Here is a 21,359-nt window from a genome sequence, read left to right on the forward strand (position 1 = left end):
TTATTATTATTATTAAACTTTTTCCTTTATTGTCAAAGTGTGGTACAGAGGGGTTACAGATTCATATGTAAGGCAGTGAGTATATTTCTTGTTCAACTTGTTACCTCCTCCCTCATTTTCCCCCACTTCTCCCCTCCCCTTTCCTTCTCCCCCCAAGAGTTGTGCAGCTGGTTTACTGCAAATGGTTTTGTAGGTATTACTTTTGGAATGGTTTGTCTTTTTGTCCTTTGTCTCTCCATTTTGATATTCCCTCTCCCTTCCCGAGTTCTAATACCCATATCAACAGTATCCAGGGTTCTCAGATGAGATACAGTGGTGGCAGGGATGCAACCACAGGAAGGGAATACAAGAGAAACAAAACTAAACAAAACAATCAAACGAACAAACAGACAAGGAAAATAAAAAAGGTACGGTTTCACATGGCATGTTGAAAATAATTACAACAGTGGTATAACTAACTCTTGTTTCCATTCATTTCACTTGGCATCATCTTATGTGATCATATGGGTATAGCTATTGGGGCATTTAGATCTTCTACCATGACTAGCCTAATTATATGCTAGCTATTCCCTATGAGGGATACCATAGTATTTATGTTTCTTTGGGTCTGGGTCACTTCACTTAGTATGATTTTTTTCCAAGTCCTTCCATTTCCTTACAAATGGGGACAGTGTGATTCCTTCTGATGGAGGCACATGTACCACATTCTCTTGATCCACTCGTCTACTGAGGGGCCTCTAGGTTGGTTCCATTTTTTAGCAATGACAAGTTGTTCTGAGATTAACATAGTTGTGCTGGTGGCTTTAGTGTGGTCTTGCTTGTAGTCTTTTGGGTAGATGCCCACAAGTGGGGCTGCTGAGTTGTAGTGAAGCTCTATGTGTAGCCTTCTTAGGAACCTCCACACTGCTTTCCAGAGGGGTTGAACAAGTTTGCATTCCCACAAACATTGTAGTAGGGTTCCCTTTTGGCTACATCCTCTCCAGCATTTGTTATTATTGGGTTTCCTGATAATGGACATTCTAACTGGGGTGAAGTGGAATCTCAGTGTTGTTTTGATTTGCATTTCTTTTATGACCAGTGATGTAGAGCAGTTTCTCATGTGACTCTTGGCCATTCTCATTTCCTCTTCAGAGAAGTCTCTTTTTAGGTCTTTAGCCCATTTGTTGAGAGGGCTGTTGGTTCTTTGCTTATTTTGGAGGAATTTAACTTTTTGAGTTCTGTGTATATTTTAGGTATCAGGCCTTTGTCTGTTGTATGGCTGGTAAAGATCTTTTCCCAATTCATGGGCTTTCTGTTTATCTTGGAAGCTATGTCCTTTGCCCTGCAGAAGCTCTACATTTTGATACAGTTCCACTAGTCCAGCCTTTCTCTAATTTGTTGCATTTCTGGGCCTTTGTTGAGGAAGTTTCTTCCAGTGCCAAAGAGTCCTAGATTTTCTCCTATTCCTTCTTGTAGTGTTTTCAGGGTATCTGATTTTATTTCCAGGTCTTTGATCCATTTGGAATTGATTTTGGTGCAGGGTGATAAATAGGGATCTAGTTTTAGTTTTTACAGGTGTTGACCCAGTTTTGCCAGCACCATTTGTTGAAAAGGCTGTCTTTGTTCCAACCTATATTTTTAGCTCCTTTGTCAAAGATTAGATAGCCATAGGTCTGCAGGTTCATTTCTGGGTCTTCAGTTCTGTTCCATTGTTCCTTGGGTAAGTGCTTGTGCCAGTACCAAGCTGTTTTTATTACTATCGCTTTGTAATACAACTTATTTGGTATTGGTATTCCTCCTACACTGTTCTTTCTACTTATGATTGTTTTTGCTATTGGGAGTTTTATATTGTTCCATATGAATTTCCGAATTGCTTCCTCTATTTCATTGAAGAATGGTGTTGGCATATTGATGGTTATTGCATTGAACTTGTAGATAGCTTTTGGTAATATTGCCATTTTCACGATGTTAATCCTCTCAGTCCAGGAGAATGGGAGGTTTTTCCATTTCTTAAATTCTGCCTTAAGTTCTCATCATAGAGTTCTTTTACTTCTTTGGTTAAAGTTATTCCTAGGTATTTTATGTTTTTTGAGACTATTGCAAAAGGTGTTGCTTTTCTGATTTCAGCCTCACTTTTCAGGTTGTTGGCATATATAAAAGACATTGATTTTTGAGGATTTATTTTATATCCTGCTACTTTGCCAAAGTTTTGGATCAGCTCTAGTAGCTTGGGGGTGGAGTCTATGGGATTCTTTAGGTATAGGATCATGTCATCTGCGAAGAGAGAAAGTTTAACTTCATCTTTTCCTATTGGGATCCCCTTTATATTTTCTTTTTGCCTAATTGCTCTGGCTAGGAATTCTAGTACTATGTTGAAGAGCAGGGGAGCGAGTGGACATCTAGTACTATGTTGAAGAGGAGAGGAGAGAGTGGACATCCCTATCTTGATCCTGATTTTAAAGGAATGGCTTTAGCTTATCGCCGTTTAGTATTTTGCATGCTGTTGATTTGTCATAGACAGCCTTTATTATATTCAGGAGTGTTCCCTGGAATCCCAGTTTTTCCAAGGCTTTTATCATAAATGGGTGCTGGATTTTATCAAAGCCTTTTCCGCATCTAGGGATATAACCATGCAATTCTTTACCTTGCTCCAATTGATGTGGTGGATTACGTTAATTGACTCGTGTGTCAACTTTGCACGTGAACCAACTTTGCATCCCTGGAGTGAATCCAGTTTGATCATATTATATGATTTTTTTTATGACTTGTTGAAGTCGGTTAGCCAGAATTTTGTTGAGAAGCTTTGCATCAATGTTCATCAAGGAAATAGGTCTATAGTTCTCTTTCCTTGATTAGTCCCTGTCTACTTTTGGGATTAGTGTTATGCTAGCATCGTAGAATGTGTTTGGTAGTGAGCTTTTACTCTCTATTTCATTGAAGAGTTTGAGGAGTGTTGGTGTGAGTTCTGTTTTGAAGGTGTTGTAGAATTCCGCTGTGAACCCATCTGGACCTGGGGTTTTTTTGGAAGGGAGATCTCTTATTGCAGTTTCAATTTCATTGCTGGATATGGGTCCACTCAGTAGACTTAAGTCTTCTTGGTTAAGTTTAGGCATATCAGTTTTTGTTAGGAATTTTTCCATTTCTTCCAGGTTCTCAAATTTGTTGGCATATAGGCTTGCAAAATAGTCCTTTATTATATTCTGGATCTTTGTTGTTTCTGTGGTGATGTTACCTGTTTCATCTCTGATCTTGTTTGTTTGGGTGTGCTATCTTCATTTTTTGGTCAGGTCTGCTAGGAGTCTGTCTATCTTGTTAATTTTTTCAAAGAACCAACTCTTCGTTTTGTTGATTCCTTCTATGGTTTTTTTGGATTCTAAGTCATTTAATTCTGATTTGATTTTAATTATTTGCTTCCATCTATTGGCTTGGGGTTTGGCTTGTTGCTCTCTTTCAAGGAGCTTGAGGTGCTTTGTTAAGTTGTTGAATTGAGATTTCTCCAGTTTGTTGATGTAGGTGCTCAGGGCTATAAATTTTGCTCTGAGTACTGCCTTTGCTGTGTCCCAGAGGAGCTGGTAATTTGTGTGTTTGTCTTGGTTTAATTCCGTAGACATTTGAAATTCTTTTCTGATTTCCTTGATGATTCTTTAGTGGTTCAGCAGTGTATTGTTGAGTCTCCACGAGTTGTGGGGTTTTCTTTTGTGGCCTTTGGCGTTGAGCTCTAGTTTTATCCCATTGTGGTCTGAGAGAATGCAAAGAATGGTTTCAGTGCTTCTGAATTTGTACAGGTTTGTTTTGTGCCCTAACATGTGATCTATTTTGCAGAATGTTCCATGTGCTGCTGAGATGAATGTATATTCTGGTGTTGCTGGATGGAATATTCTGTAAATGTTGGTTAAGTCTAGATGTTTTATGCAGTTGTTTAGTTCTGAGGTTTCTTTGCTCAGTTTTTGGCATGTTGATCTGTCCAGAGGTGACAGTGATGTGTTAAAGTCTCCAACAATCAATGTGTTTGAGTCTATGAGAGTTTTTAGAGTTAGTAGTGTTTGTTTGATGAAGTTGGAAGCACCTGTATTTTGGTGTGTAGATGTTTAGGATGGTTATGTCCTCCTATAGGAGAGATCCCTCTATTAGTATGTAGTAACCTTCTTTGTCTCTTTTTACTGTTTTAAGTTTGAAGTTAATTTTATCTCATACCAAGATTACAACACTGGCCTGTTTGCGGGGACCATTTGCTTGATAGATTTTATTCCAGCCTTTCACTTTTAGAATATGTTTGCTTTTGCTGGCATGGTGCATCTCTTGGAGGCAGCAGAAAGATAGATCTTGTTTTTTGATCCAACTTGTCAATCTATGTCGTTTAATTGGAAAGTTAAGTCCATTAATATTGAGAGGATTGAGAGGTGAGTGCTTGTTACTTTCATTGTATCTATCTTTGTAGGGGCTGTGTCTTCCCTTTTTGCTCTACTAATCTGAAGTTGTATTTAGGGATACTTTCTCTATCTGGATAGTGGTCATGGTGGTTTTCAATGTGGAGGACATCTTTGAGGATATTCTGTAATGCTGGTTTGGTGGAGATATATTAGTTTCATTTTTCCTTGCTCTGGAAGACTTTTATTTGACCTTCAGCTATGAATGACAGTTTAGCTGGATACAGAATTCTTGGTTGACAGTTATTTTTCTTTAGGATGTGGCAAACATCATTCCAGGCTCTCCTTGCATTCATGGTCTCCGCTGAGAAGTCTGGGGGTAATTCTGAATGGTTTTCCTTTATATGTGATTGTTCTCCTTTCCCTAGCAGCTTTAAGGATTCTTTCTTTGGCCTCTGTTGATCCTGTTTTGATTACAATGTGTCGATGGGAAGTCCTGTTCTGGTCTGGTCTGTTTGGGGTCCTAAATGCTTGTATCTAGTTGGGCCTATCCTTCTGGATGTTTGGGAAGTTCTCAGGTAATATTCTGTTAAATAAGTTGCCTATCCCATTAATTTATTTCTCTAGGTTTTCTTCAATACCTATTAGCCTTATATTGGGCTTCCTGATTGTATCTTGAAGCTCCTGAAGTGATCTGTCTTGCTTTTTGGATTGATTTTGTATTGTTTTTGTTCTTTCTCCATAAAGTCTAGGCTGTCCTCAATTCCTGAGATTTGATCTTCTGCATCATCCAGTCTGTTCCCTAAACTTACAACTTGGTTTCTTGTCTCCCTACCTTCTGATTGATCTTTCTTTTTTTTTTTTTTTTTTTTTTTTGGCCAGTCCTGGGCCTTGGACTCAGGGCCTGAGCACTGTCCCTGGCTTCTTCCCGCTCAAGGCTAGCACTCTGCCACTTGAGCCACAGCGCCGCTTCTGGCCATTTTCTGTATATGTGGTGCTGGGGAATCGAACCTAGCCTCGTGTATCCGAGGCAGGCACTCTTGCCACTAGGCTATATCCCCAGCCCGTGATTGATCTTTCTTGATGGCTTCCATATCTCTGCTGTAATTCTCTCTTTTAAGTCCTGTTTGGACTTCCTTACTTCATTAATTTGGTTCTGGGTGCTGTCTCTAATCTCTTTTAGCTGAGTAGCTATCTTTTCATAGGACTCTTTTTCTTTCTATTGGAGCTCGTATATCATTCTGTTTGTGGAGGCCATGAAGTCATATATTAACTTACAATGGGATTCTTCATGTTCACACATTATTCTTTGGTTCGCCTCCTTACACTCTAGGATACTTGTCTGGAGAGACTCATACTTTTCATTTATCATTTTTATCAGCATATTTGATAGAGCATTTTAAGGCTCTCCTTTAGGATTTCAATTGAATGCTCTGTTTCCTGTTTGTTTTGAGTGGGTGATGAGATTCCCTGTCTTGTCATACTTTTTGTGTTTCTTCTGCCCATTTGGATTTAGAATGCTAGTCTGCTAGCCCCCTTTGGCACTGTTTAGGACCTGAACCAAACCCTATGAAGTACTGTTGTGCTATTCTTATAGGTACACAATCCTAGACAGGTAAGTTCCCTCTCTTTTTTGCATATAGAAACTGATTTAGTGTCCCCACAAATTACACTTTGGATGTAAAATCCAACTCTGAGCCCTGTATTCAGTAGCTAGATTGTATACCGTTACAATCTTGTTCTTATTTCTTTTGGGGTTGATAAAATTGCTCTAGGAACCCCTTTGACTCACTCAGGTTGACCCAGATGCCTATTATCTTGTCTACTGTGTTGGGCTCAATGGAATCTGGATGTCCTGGGTAGTGGTGACTGTGTGGTTCTCTGAGGATTGCGGGTAGAAGTTGGGTGCCCTCAGTAATTGGGGGACTGTGGTCCACCTGGGGAACTAGCCTGTTGCTCCTAAGGCGTTGGCAGCAGCTGCGTCCTATCTTGGAGACAGTGGTGCCTGTGGCACCTGGATGGGACCTCTGGGCGGCCGAGGGCAGTACATTGGATTCTTGTCTGTATTTTTCACCCTCATCTCCTCCTTATTCATCTATGCCTTTCCCTTTGATCCCACCCCTTCCCCCTACCAGCATCCTGGTGTTTTATTTTGCTGAACTTTGGTTTTGGCTTTCTAAGGAATTAAATTATTTGAGATCACCCTTGAGTCGACTGTATTTCAGTTAATGCCATTGTATACACTTACATACCACCCAGTGTCTTTACTTATGAGTTTATAAGCTAAATCTAGCTTCCACAAGAGGGAAAACATGAATCCTTTGTTTCTGTGGGCCTGACTTCACTTAACATGATTTTCACTATTCTTTCCATTTCTTTACAAATGGTACAATATTCTTTCTAATGGATGAGTAAAATTGCATTGTGTATATATACCACAATACCTTGGCTATATTGAATAATGTACAATAAGCATGATTGTGCTGGTGGCTTTACTGTATCCTGGCTTGCTTTTTATATACACTCCAACCACTGTGTATATGTTAATCTCATTTATTAACCTCTCAAAAACTCGTCCAAGTTAAGTTGCACTCCACTTTCAAATAAAACCTTGGCACTCAAAATCCCATAGCTAGTAGGGTGGTAGAGATATAACTCAAACCTGGGTGTTTCTAACTCCTGGATCTATAATATTCATAACCCTTAGCCATATAAGTAGTGAGTGTATCTTTAGCTTTCTGCAGTGTCTGAACCTCATCTTACAGTCATCATAGGATTCAAAGCTACTGAGATACACAAACACACTCATGCCAGTATACATATACACATCACTGTTCATATAGAGATTAATGTCAAGAATGTATTTGTTAAGCTGGGTGCCAATGGCTCACACCTGTAATCTACTCAGGAGGCTGAAATCTGAGGATTGCTGTTCAAAGCCAGCCTGGGCAGGAAAGTCCATGAGACTCTTATCTCCAATTACCCACCAGAAAACAGAAAGTGGGGTGGTGGGTCAAGTGGTAGAGCACTAGCCTTGAGCTGAAAAGCTCAGGAACAATGCCCAGGCCCAGAGTTAAGCCCCATAACTGACAAAAAGGGAAAAAAAGAGTGTATTTGTTGATCTTTTCTCACTTCTTGGTAATTTGTAAGAGGCAGTAGCTTGAGGCAACAGGAAATTTTAAGTCCATTTTATTAAATCTTAAGTTTAAGATATCTGTGAAAGAAACTGCTCAAAAGAGATTTGTTTTCTATTATTCCTATACCAAGAGAAAATGAGGAAACTGGGTCAGTTGATTACCTGAAGAGCAGGAAGCATAGAAGGTAAAACCTCTAGGCTATTTTCTTCTTTTCACTCCCTACTCCCTGGAGTTGCCTGGAACCTAATAGAGGGTATGGGAAACAGGAGATCATCAATGAAGTGAAATTCAGCACTGCTTGGGGAGGGAAGGGAGCTTGAGAACAAAGGGCCAACTTAAAGGCAGAGAAAAAGGAAACTTACTGCCCCTTAGGCATTTTCCTCTTAAATTCAACAGGAAACCATTTACATGGAGGTTATTTCCAAGAAGAAAAGCAGGCAAGCCACATATTTGCACATGCACATGCACACACGTGGGCATACACAGTTCCCATGATCGGTTAGGTTCCCACAGAGGTGCTGAAGCTGACCATTGTGACTGACACAGGAAGATTTCTGGAGGAGGACAATTTAGCAATAATGTATCAACTACCCTTAAAAACTTATGTCTTGTCTGGTGCTGGTGGCTCACATCTGTAATCCTACTTGGGATCCTACTTGTAAGCTCTACTTTGGAGACAGATCTGCTGAAGATTCAAAGCCAGCCTGGACAGGAAAGTCCTAGAAACTTATTAGAAACCCAACAGCTGAAACTGAAGCTACAGCTCTAGGGATAGAGCCCATACCCTGAGTTGAAGCCCCAGACCCAGAATCAAATATTTCTCCAAGGAGCAAAATATATAAATTTAAGGTAAGCTTGGACAATCTTGCATTCCTCACCCCCCCAAAAAGGGTATGTTAAGAAGCAACACAGGTGCTAACTAAAAGAGCTACCAAAGCTAAACAATTTTAACAAAATAAGTTTTAAGTTATAAACCAAAGTATAAAATAAATACCCACAAGTCAGTACTGATATAGTCAGAGATTGAGTAAGTGAAGAAACAAATTTCTTTTAAAAGTATTTCAAGTAATTTATATTGTCACCTCACCCTCAAGAACAGGGAGCATAGCTCGTTGTAACTTCTTCCAAAGAGTACATGTGGTAAGGGAGAAAGAATTAACTTGACTGCCAGATGCCAGTGCCTCATGCCTGTAATCCTAGCTACCTAGGAGACTGAGTTCTGAGGATCACAGTTCCAGGCTAGCCGGGCAGGAAAGTCCATGAGACTCCTATCTCCATTAAGCACCCAAAAAAAGCCAAAACTAAAGCTCTGGCTCAAGTGGTAGAGTGCTTGCTAGCCTTGAGTAAAAAATCTCAAGGACAATACCCTGAGATTCAGGCCCCAGTACTGGTGTGCACATGTGCACACGCATGCAAACACACACACACACACACACACACACACACACACACACACACAACTTTACCGTGACAAAACCTGACACAGGGAGTCAGCCTCAACTGTACTGTTATATTGAACTGGAACCCTTGATATTAGGTAATGATCATAGCACTTTAAACATCATTTTTCTTCCAAAAGCCCATAACCATGATCTAACTATGAGCAAGCTATCAGGCAAAGGTCCCACTTGAGGGACATTTTGCATAATACCTCACCAGTACTATACTCTTGAAATTGTCATGGTCATCATAAGAAAAATTGGAGAAACTGTTAAATAGTAAGAAGCCTAAGGAGTTCTCATCATTTCCTTTTCTTGCTCTCATTTTTCTGTATCTTTCTACATTTTTATTAGTGTCCATTACTTGTGCAAGGGGTTTCCTTTTGACATATCTATGTATGTATACAATGTATGTTGATCAAAGGAGTTATGAGAATTATGAAAAAAACATAAGCAGTAAACCCAGGAAATCTGAATAATGTCCTACTGATAATAGAGAAGCTAGGTTGTTAACCTATTGATACTGTCTTAGTTTTTTTTATTTTAATTTGTATAGTAAAGATGATATACAAGAGGGGTTGCAGTTACATAAGTCAGTTATTGAGTACATTTCTTTTTGAACAATGCTACCCCCTCCCTCATTTAAATCTAAATCTAATACAAAAATTAGTCTTAAAAAATAAAGTATTAAAAAATATAAACATACCTTACCCAAGAGCTTCTGTTCTGGAATTTTTTCTTGGAAATAAATATGGATGATTCACTCACAGAGTTGTGTGTCACAGAGATATGGGTAATAGTGACAAGCTAGCAATAATTTAAACGTCCAGTATTAGGTATGCTATATCCCTACAATTCAGTCATGAATCAGTCTTATAGGAATATAGTTCATGATTGATAGTTGAGTAGAAAAAGCAAGTTATAAATGAGCCAGTCAAGGATGAGCCAATTTTATAAAAGACAGTTATATGTTATAATATATGTATAGTAGGGATACTAATTTATTTTATTGTATTAATGGTGATTATTCCTAGCAGATAGTGCTATGACTCGTTTATGCTATGACTTGTTTTATAAATGCAGTACTTTTTTGGTATAGAAAGAAAAAGGCAGCAAAAAGGAAATTTTTACTTTATGAATTAAAAAAGAAACTTGGAGACAGTTTTGTTCTAAATCCAGCAGCTGCAAAGGATTCAGTCCTAAAGAGGGTGATCTAAAAGTAGATGAGACATTGGCCTGCTTGTTAGCGGTTACCGCCTCATAGCAGGAGGCTGAGTAGGCCTGTCCTCTTCCATATAAGCATGCTCCCACATACATAGGCCTGAGAAAATGGTAAATTGATGTACATGCAAGGTTCATGGAGATCAAACCTGGCATTGTGATCAGAGGCCATGCTTCAGACCCATCCTCTCTCAGAGGCCTCTAAATAAGTCCATAAAGTCAAAGTCAGCTGTGAGGGCCAAGAGACCAACTCACACCTGTATTTTCTTCTCCTATAGGAACACAACCCTTGCTTGGCATTTTTATGAGTTGTTGATTGGTTGGTTGGCTAGTTGGATTTTTTTGTTGTTATTGTTTTTTCATCTTTAAAAAGCACTTGCATGTATCTTCTATTTTGTTACATGTTTTTCTTGATGGCTTTTGTTAAATAAAAAAAGGAAAGGACTATCCTATGTTTCACGTTTGAAAAACGAATCTCAGTAAACTTAAATGGTTGCTACTTATGGGCTGGGAAACTAGGGATCAGAAGATACAGGCCCACTTCTTAACTGAGTCCAGTTCTTAACTGTAGTCTGTTTAACCTAAATATACCATTTCAAACTATGAGTCCTGAGTAAATCATGTGGCCTCAACTGAACCTCAACTTTATGTTCTATAGAATGGAAATGGCAATGCCTACCAGAAGCAAAAATAGTGCCTTGATTTCCCATAGGCAAACTGGAGATAATAATATAGAAGCTATTGTTATGGTTCATTGAGATTATGCATATAAATTGTTTAGCACAGTTCATTGACATTAAGTAAGCCCTCTGAATAATAGCAATTATTGAAGGAGAGAAGGCTCATACAGTAAAATACAATGCATTCTAAAGAAAGTAGAGACCTCCCTGTCTTTCTCTTGAAAAGGAAGATACAATGAGACTTTGAAGAATTGTGAAGAAAGGAAGTACCATGAGGCTTTTGCTCATTCCAGAAGTTACTGTTTAGTCTGCACTGGGTATTGATGGAGCCAGGAAAAATAAATGGTAGTGGCTTGGAACATTTAAGCCAGTCTTCAGGTTAGATAGAGAAGGGATAAAGATAGAGACACAGGGAACAGATAGAAACACTATAAACAGGAGCAAGTTAATAAACTAGGAATGTAGCTTAGTAGTGGAGTGCTTGCCTAAAATGCATAAAGCCCTCAGTTCTATTCCTCAGTACTGAATAAACAAAAAAAGTCGGAAGTAGGGCTGTGGCTCAAGTGGTAGAGCGCTTAGCCTTGAGCACAAAAACTCCCAGAAAGCTCCTAGGCCCTGAGTTCAAGCCCTAGGACTGGCAGGCACGTGCACTCGCGCGCGTGCACACACACACACACACACACACACGATTAGGAATGAAAGTGTTTAAGTTGGTTTGGAGCTTTCGTAAATTTCACTTAACAGTGCAAGGCATCCTAATTTAGCAAGTGAAGGAACAGGGTTCTAGAATTGTATTGCAGACCTAGGACAAGAACATTGGTTTGCTCATGATAACAGAACATTTTGCTCTCTATTTACACTTCACAAGTTGTAACGTACAAGGTCTGATGCCTTATTGCATAATAACCTGCTTACTTTCAGCCCAGGCCTTTGGGGCAGGAGTTTCTCTTGAAGAAAGGTCTCTGTGTGGTCCATCTCCCCAGTGTTGCCATCTCACACTTGCTGGAACTACACAGCTGCTTCTTCCAATACTAAAAGCTCAGAATTTGCTAATTAGCTCCTTGTGCAATGCCTATGCGGCCTAATTCTTGAGGAATACTAAATCTATTCTTTAATCCTGACTGAATCTAGCCTTCCACCCTTGTCAGTACCTCTTAATTTCTGTATTCTCTTGAGTTGAATAATCCTTTTACAATAATAATTAATACTAAGAAATCAGCAGACAAGAGTGGTGCCAGATCAAATTAAGTTGTATTATGTGGTTAGGAAAAGAAACTATTAAACTTGGAAGTAAGATTACCTACCATCTTGTTCATTTATTAACTTCCTTTTATACTCGTACTACTCTGAAGCTAAAAAGCTGAACTGCCTGCCTGTATAGACTCTGTAAAACTTTGTCAGGCAGTGAAACCTTTGTCCATCAAAATCACTTTATCAGGAGGTGTTTAGATGTGGCTGGGGCTTGTAGCAGGCTTGACTCCTTAGTCCCATTTTGTAGCCCCCACCAGGGAGGTGTTAAGTTGTACACCACCAGACCAATGTAAAGGTAGGAGCTTTCAGCTCCTTTAGCTAAATGTTTTGGTTTTGTGTCCCCAGAAAGAATTTAGAAAATAGTATATACCTGCTTGTCCATTTTTTACTCCTGAAGTTGTATATCAAGTTATATAGTTACAGCAGATGTCATTTCTGACAACTTGTGTAGTTTGTATGAGATTTGGCACTACAGATTTAGCTTATTAAACAGGCAAAAAGTCATTGTATATAATCTAATTGGCAAAGCTGGTTCTTCTGGTCAGACCTATCCATCCTGTCAGATTGAGCCTGATTTTATTTTCTTCAATTCAGTAAGCATATTAGGACATACCTCAAGACAGCTTTTTCACTTCAGAATTAAAACCTTAGATCAGTGTTTGTTGCCTGTACCAGATGAGAGATGATTCTCGCCCTCCTCTCACAAGATTTCTCTTAGAAGCGAGACAGTCTAAAATTGTTGCATGTATGATTCAAGAGAGTGAGACGTGTTAAATTCTTTTCTAGAGTGATAGTAAGGTGATTATGAAAGTGGAAATACAAAAGGAGAACCCATAGAGCATAGTCATGTTTTTGGAAAGGAATCAGTATATATAGAAGGGTCTGTATGTTTATCTTATTCTTAAGTGCATACACTTTCTGGGAAGTCATTACATGCCACAGGGAATGTGTGCTACAGTTTTAAGACCACCTCTTCTAGATAGAACAGACACCACAAACTAGATTTGTCAGTGACCAAGCAGAGACCAGATGACAAATGCACTCTGGCCTGTCTGTTCCAAGGGATAGACTTTCTAGAAACCTGAACCTAGAAGGGTCTAGCCTTTCTATCCCATAGCTGAATTTCATTAAGCTCAGTTGTCATTTTTTTTAACTTCCTACCAGCCAGGCGCTAGTGGCTCACACCTATAATCCTGGCTACTCAGAAGGCTGAGTTCTGAGGACTGCAGTTCAAAGCCAGCCTAGGCTGAAAAGTAACCATAAGACTCTTATCTCCAGTTAACCACTCAAAACCCAGAAGTGGCACTGTAGCTCAAAGTGGTAGAGTGCTATCACTGAGCAGTAGAGTTCTGGGACCACCCTCGGGCCCTGAGTTAAGGCACTATGACTGACAAAACAAAAAACATCACCCACCAAGCAAAATGGTATACTGTTGTATTCAGGCAATTGAAGGAAATTGGGGATGGGCACATACATGTTTTGGAATGTAATGTTCCAGATTAGAACATTGAGGGAAAGTTAGTGGAGATAGATTTTGATTCAGGGGAAGGATGGGGGGCTCACATTCCTTATCATTTGTATTGCATAAGCTTTATGAAGCTTTCTTTTCTTCTTTTTTTTCTTATTTATTGTCAAAGTGATGTGCAGAGAGGTTACAGTTTCATACATTAGGCATTGGATATATTTCTTGTACTGTTTGTTACCTCCTCCCTCATTCCCCCTTCCCCCTCCCCCTTTCCTTCTCCCCCCATGAGTTGTTCAGTTGGTTTGCACCAAACAGTTTTGCAAGTATTGCTTTTGTAGTCGTTTGTCTTTTTATCCTGTGTCTCTCAATTTTGGTATTCCCTTTCACTTTCCTAGTTCTAATACCAGTATATACAGTTTCCAATGTACTCAGATAATATAAAGTGATAGTGCAGGTACAACCACAGGAAGGGGATACAAGAGGATCATCAACAATAGAATTATGAAGCTTTCATAATAACACTGTAAGAGTATTACCGAGAAGAAACTGAGATTTTAAATACATTTAGGAATTCACTCAAAAATTTGAATCATCACTCTGATGACCTGAGAACCATTCCATAATGCTGCCCGTTCTACAGAGTATACTATTTGCCTGTCACTCTAGTTCGTTAGAAGAAAATACAAATATGCTACAAAGGAGCTCAGTAGCCCCAGATCTCTAGTTGTAAGTCTACACAGGCTGCTAGATGTGTCAGAGGAGAAGTACCAGAAGAGGAAGGCTGTGCTTACTTCACTTGGAGCAAGTGAAGGTTTTTTGATCTGGTATTACAGATAAAAACCTTATGAACACAGGCTAGCTCATGTACCAGGCAAGAAGGAAAGTCCAGCAGAGGTGATGATGCCTCTCCCTCCAGAGTGTCCTCACACAAGAATCTCTGGTACAGCCTTGGTTAAGATCATTTTTCCTCATTACTGTGAAAAATAGATTATTATAAAAATATGATGCTGTCTTTGAAGATTCTAGTCTGACAAAATTTCCTTTCTTCATCTTCCACTTCCCACTCCCCCGCCACCCCCCGCATTCCACCCTGATCTCACCTGCCTCACCCAGTCTCATGGACCTGCCCCAGGGTCCACGAGGGCAGCTACTACAAATCTGCCACTATGCCTGACACAGAGCAGTGGATCGGTAAATATTTAATCAGTTGAAGGAATCAATAAATGATACATCAGAATTTCCAAATCTTATGTTTTAAACTGTAGTACAAAGTTTATCTTTTGGGTCCAGGAATGTAGGTCTCCTTTAGGGTAATGAAAACATGTTATCAGTTAAGACTTCTAACCATTTCTCTAAGCCCTTAGCCTTCTACGTCTTACACTAAAGAACCTGACAACTGGAAAAGAATTTATTCATTAATTTGATAATGTGTGACCGTTTTGGAGCGGAGATTGTTGATCTCTTTGAGAAGATGATGTAAATGATGGCCTTTCTCAGACAAAGAGCCACACACACAAAATTGCCCACAGTTTCCATAGGTTCATGAACCTTTTAAACTGTATCTCAAGAATGCTAAAAGTGAACTGAGCTTAGGGAAAGGGCACAGTCACCCTGCAGCCCTCTCTCATATGAGAAGGGGAACTGACAAAGGAACAATGCAGGCCTGCTCTGGATAGAATGCCAAACGGGAGAGTATGGCGCTGGTTCCAGCTCTGCCTCGACTCTGTAGAGAAACTTTCATAAAAGACCCTCTGTTCCCTTTGGGGTGAGTGCCACCAAATCTGCTGTAAGGACAGTTCACTGGGCCAGCCCTTCCTACATGTACCCTTCATCCCATAATTGAACAAGCAGCATGGCAGGGGGTGGAAAACAGGCCACAGTTGGCCATGGTAAAGGTTGTTGAGTTCTTTTTTTTGTCTTATCATGGTTGTTGTTTTTTTTTTTAATTTTTTATTGTCAAACTGATGTACAGAGAGGTTACAGTTAAGGTTGTTGAGTTCTTCTGCCATCTAGAATGAGCTCACTTACCTTGACATGTTTTTTCTCCCTCGGTGGAAGTACTAGAAGTCTCTTGCCTAAGATATTTTTCCGAGATGGATACAGTACAGATCTTATTCAGACACAGAGAACTTCTTTAAGGTGAGGTTCTAAGGCATGCCAGGAGCTTGTGCACTGCAGTCCTTTTCTTTCTTCACCAGCTTGACCACTTTTGTTTCTCTGACCAAAACCAAACCTTCAGTTTTAAGAACTCTTGGATTTTACATCGTTTAGAGCTTCACGCTTCATCTGGGAACTGGGGATTGTAATAGTTCCTACATACTAAGATTGGTGTGAAGAGTAAGGAAAGAATGGGTAAAGAACAGTAGACTTTTTCCTCTGTTCCACATTAGATCAAATTGGCTCTTGTTACTGCTTTAAAGACAGTGCTTAGGAAGTGGGTGAGAAGAACCTAAGGAAGTGTCCTGCTTTTGACCCCTCTAAATGCGCATACACTTAGAGATGACCCTGCCATCCCCTTGAGCACCTGTCCTACTGCATGCCCCTTTTCTCTGCCACCAGATGTGGTCTAACTCTGATTAGCTGAGGGAATAGTCATGTCACTGGGAGTCTACAACTCATTGTTTTGATCACTAACATCCTCAGGACTCGGAAGTGACCTTTCTAGTTTTGTCCCTGCCTCCCTTTCTGCCTCTTATACCTACCACATGGCACTATTACTACTTAGGTAATAGTATTATACTCTTGTATGCTTTAGTAGATGGGTGGAGGAAGAGTAAATAGCAGACAAACCATAGACTGAGATAAGAGCTATGAAGGAAATAAGAGGAAGAGAATAATCTGCTGCTCAGGCAGAAAACCTTCTCTGAAAACAAAAACAACGAACATCTAAACCTAGACTGACCCATGGCAAGAGTTGAAACCTTGGATTTTATTCCACATGTGAAGTGCCATCACTAGTGTCTCCTTGGTTTTCTTTCCTAATAAGGGATGGCTTAAGGCTTAAAGAAAATCAAATTTCCTGATTTTCACCAGCAGTGTCTTTAAATTATTTTTAAAAATATTCCTGGTTCCTTTAAATATTCACTTGCTATCTACCAGGCCCTATGCATTTTACCAGTGTATTTTTTTCTTCAATAATTTGATGACCTAAGAAAGCTAAGTTTTATTATCATCCTTCTTACTGTAGTCAGATGTAGATCTCAGAACCCAGAGAAATTAAGTCACTTGTCTATGGCCACACCACTTAACTCTCAGTGGGTAGAATCGGGGCCAGATGTATCTGGTACCATCAACCATCAGACTGCTGCCTCCCTTCCTGTGACATCTTAATTCATCTGGTTTTCCTTTTCCTTTGTAGTGGTGCCAGTGAAGAAGAGGACACATGAAGACTTAGCGTTCCCTGTGGAAAATCATCCCTCCCCTGTGTGTGTGTGACAGCGTGTATGTAACAGCTTCTGATGTCTGTGAAAGCTGCCCAGCAACAAACATCCTTTTACCGGATATGTTCCCAGATCCACAGCAGGCACACATCTCTCCAAGGAACAGCGAGTTTATGCTTACTGACTGTGTGCTTCTCGTTCTCTTGTTATGGTAGGTCAAGGAAAGAGTACCTTTGATCAACCTGGAGCAATTAAGAAGGGTTCTTCAAGGAACCCCTCAATGGCTGCTTTGCACTTACTCAGGAAAGCCAGCCCCATTAATACTGTGTAAGTCAGCAGTATCACTTCATTAGGAAGGATCTAGAATAATCTTGAAAGAAAGAGGAGGTTTTTTGCCTACCTGCCAAACAAAAGCCCTACTTGGTTTGTATTGAAGCATGAAACAAATGGGGGCAAAGTAGGGCTGAATTGACTCATGTCAACAGTCTTTCATAGTCCAGTTCTACAAGGTCATGCTATAAATTAGGATGAATGACTTGAAAATGGGGTTGGAAAAAAGAGATAAAAGCTAGAAAGACACAGTTATTTTTAGTATGTGAGGTTATCAGGACTTTAGATTCATAATTCAGTGATGTGGAAATGGAAAAAAAAATGATTGAAGAGGTAGAAAGGAAATGACCTTGAAGGGGTGGGGGCAGGAGAAGAGGACCAAAGAAAGCTGATTAAAAGTTGAAATCAGAATACTTCTGACTTCAAACTTCTTGAATTTCAAAACTATTCATTTATGACAAGTTATTTGGGTGAGTTCTGTAGGTTTTATGGGCTTGTCACATCACAAAAGGCTGGAATGTATATATTTATTGCCAGATGAGAATTTTCATTGTATGTTTTGCCAGTTCCACCCCCAGGTTAGCTTATTATGGCTTACATGCAGTATGAGGGATGTCTTGCCACTCTGTGGCAAACCTGCTCAGTTAGTTCAGCACCAGCTCCCAGCAGATATTCCCTCGTTTTATAATGATTGGAATCTCTCTTTGGCACTACTCACCCACAGACCTTCAGATAATCTCTCACACTTTGGCTCTCCCATCTTTTAAGTAACATGAAGGGAGACACCTTAGTGCTGGATTTCCTGGCACAATTCCTTACAACCAAGCCTTTTTTAGCCCTGAAGGAGGCAGCAAATGTGCTAGGAGAATACAGAACTAAGCTCACCACACACATCTTCCTGTTAATATCAGTTTCTCCTGACAAGTGGTTTGAAGTCAGGTGATAACCCTATTTTTATATAAAACAAACAGCTATGTTATAGTATTCATACATATAAACTATTAAGATAAAATGAGAAACTTGGAAGGCAGCTTTTGCTTGAAAGTAGGTGATGTGTTCCCTCACTTGAAAAGAATACAGGAACTATATCCAGACAGCCTTGGAGTTGCTGGTGACCAAGGGTCTAGACTTCTAGTGCCTCTCAAGCAGAACTGAGGAGCTGCTTTGAGGGAATACCTCTCCCTGTGTGCCCGCCGCTTGCCTGCCTGTGACCTGTGTACTTACCACAATGCTTTAGGGCCAGCTGGTGTGTGTGCATGCAGGATAGTTCTGAGGCAGAAACAACACATGCATTATGTAGGAGGCCTGCTTAGATCATTGTTCAAACCTGTGCATGTTATGGAATGACATTCCGTTGAGCCGGAAAGCATATGCTTCTAGGTTAGGATTACTGAGCTCACCACACATATAGAGATATTGTAACAGAGAGGAGTTTGAGCTGTTGAAAAGAAAAATGCTTTTATTCTCATCTGGTGTCCCAACAAATGGCTGAGATAGTTCTGGTGCTTTACCTATCTGTACACAAAAACTGGAGACACTAGTTACAACCTCCAACTATATCCTACCCTAAAAGAAGGACCAACAGCCACTCTTGAGAGTTAAGACTATCAGAAGAATGAAAAGACTTTATTATTTGGAAGTTCATGTTGTCTTTCCCCCATAATCATTGTTTAATCTCCAAGTAGTAACCTTGTATTAGCAATGAACAGATCATTGACTCTCCATACTTGATCATCTGTTATTACTTTAAGTCAATGTTTGGAAAATCCAAGCATTTATGTGGTAGATAGAAACAAAAATATAAAAGTATGTGCCAACCTGTCTCAATAAATTATCTGATGTCTGTAAGCCTCAAGGAAAGCACTTTTGCTTTTACTTAGAAAGGGTTTCAGATTTTCTTTATGGGCTCCTGCTATCTTCAGCACCTGATAAAACCTTAACCAGGGAAGCATTAAACACCACACAGCAGCTTCTGCCCAGTCTCCAAAGTTCCTGCTGGCAGCATTTGTCAGTGGAAGAACTAGGAAGCTTCCTGCAGTGGGATGAGCTTCCCACAGAGCTGGAGAATGCTGCTTGGCCTTAAGCCCCAGCACAATGAGGCTTCCCTCCAGCCAGGTCAGTAAGTTAGTGCTCAGAGTTGTGAGCTCACTGGTCAGGCAGCAGGTTTTGCAGAAATCTCTAGGGAAAAGTTATTAAGAATTACAAGTAATGAATGTCCCCAGAATGAATCAGGTACTTACAGCAATACTTGGCTCGCTTCCAAATATTGGGTTTCATGATGCTCAGAGAGACTTGTCACTTGAAATCTTAGCTCTGACAGCCCAAGAAGACAATAACCCATATTGAGGATTGTGTGTGAGCCAGGCCCCGTGTTACCCCCATTTCTTAGGTGATAAAACAGAATGCAGAAAGGAAATTACCTGTCTTGGGTTGCCTGGCTAGGAAGCGCTGGAGCCAGTTTTGATCCCAGCTCTCCCTGCTTTGTGGACAGTCCTTTGTCCCACAACAGTGTACAATTAAAATCTGAAGGGCAAGAAAGGCTCACGTTTCCCCACTTTCTGTATTCTTTTTCAAGAGGACATTTTGCGGCTATAGTTTGGGCTCCAAAATATGTCAAGATTGCCTTGGTCCTCAGCTTTAGCAAGTGCTTAAAGGAGAACTGGAACCTGCTCGCAGGAGTTGGGGAGCTTTGTCCTCAGTGCCAACCTCCATAAATTAGTTGTTTTTTGGCCTTCATAGTGTAGATCTTTTCAGAAATAGTAAAAATAAAGGTAATCTGCTCTCCAACTTTATTTTCAACTCATCTGCTCTTTCATTTTTATGGAAAAGGAAATTTCATGTTTTAGTAAACCTAGCCACCAGATCTAAAGGGTGTCTTGTGAACTTGGGCTCCCCTGCTGATATGTGTGTGCATGCATATGGGTGTGTATATATACCTATATGTGAAATGATAACTGTGTATTGATATGTATATACACACACATGTACACACTCAAAAACTATTTCAGTACAAGAAACAACACGGGCCCTTCCTTACATTGCATACCATCCATAGCAGAGGCTTCTTCCAGCCTGACTGCCTGCCACTAGGTAATTAGAGGGTAGGTGTTTACTTAAAAGAAGTGTAACTCAATAGAAGATGTCAGCTCCTAAAGCACCAACCCAAGGTGACAGCCCTGAAGGAAATTGCATGCTGGCCCTCCCCTCAGATGTCAAATCACATGGAAAATTTGGGTACCCACCCATTTTTATGATGTTTTGGGCCCTCCAAAGAGAGCTTGAGGGCACCTAGTATTCACAATCTGTCTACTGGCAGCACGTCCTCCCCCACCTAGAAAATACCCTCCTGCTGATTCCTGACTTTACCCTCACCTAATACTGGTCTATGTGTGCTTTTCTACAAGAAAATCTGTTCTGTGTTTTCTGTGTGCTGAATGTATTCAGATTTTTCTGTTTAAAAACACATCTCATTATGAAGTCCAGCCCTTCCCTGTCAGAACAAGCCCATAGGGAAAAGTCCACATCTCACTGATCTGCCTTTTCTGAAGTCCCCAACCCTAGCCCATTCCAAAAGCCACAGACCCAGGAAGTTTGTGGTAAAGAAGGATCATTTAGAATACTGGGCACCTGCCTGCTAAGATGGAAACAGAGCACAACAGAAAGACCAAAACAATGGTTGAGCAGGAAAATGAAGATAAATGAATACATTTGTGGATACACTGGTGCAAAAAGCACCACTGAGCCCAGGCTGGGCTTGATAGGACCTTGAGGGGACAGCAGATTTATACTTGATGGGAGCTGAACTTGACCAGTCTTCTTACAGTGACAGACCACACTGCATGAGTGGATAGAACCACCCATCCATTGTCTTCTTCAACGTCACATTCCCTCCTTAATCATGTCCCCTTCCTCTCTTTACACCAGACTAGGGAACACTCAATCTTTCAAGGGAATTACACATTTGAGTTAATGTTTCAGGTTATCATTTTCATACTGTAAATTATTTTGTAAGAGATTTACTGCTTATCCCAGGATGTTCGGACTTGGCTCCCCTGTATATTTGGAAATCAATAAACTATTACTGGTAATACCATTTGTCTCTCTGAGTTG

At 40.1% G+C, this 21,359-nt stretch overlaps 1 protein-coding gene across 1 annotated transcript in view; it reads left to right on the plus strand.

The window, feature by feature from the left end:
- Window positions 1-17,561, plus strand: part of Trim44 (tripartite motif containing 44) — a 109,987-nt gene extending 92,426 nt beyond the window's left edge. Inside the window, exon 5 of the mRNA XM_048361496.1 lies at window positions 16,898-17,561. Coding sequence (XP_048217453.1) covers window positions 16,898-16,925 — 28 coding nt within the window. The 3' untranslated portion in view covers window positions 16,926-17,561. The remainder of the gene's footprint in view (window positions 1-16,897) is intronic.
- The last annotated feature ends 3,798 nt before the right edge of the window (window positions 17,562-21,359 follow it).

The sequence above is a fragment of the Perognathus longimembris genome, chromosome 13 (assembly GCF_023159225.1).
Source record: "Perognathus longimembris pacificus isolate PPM17 chromosome 13, ASM2315922v1, whole genome shotgun sequence".
In the NCBI taxonomy this organism is placed as follows: Eukaryota; Metazoa; Chordata; class Mammalia; order Rodentia; family Heteromyidae; genus Perognathus; species Perognathus longimembris.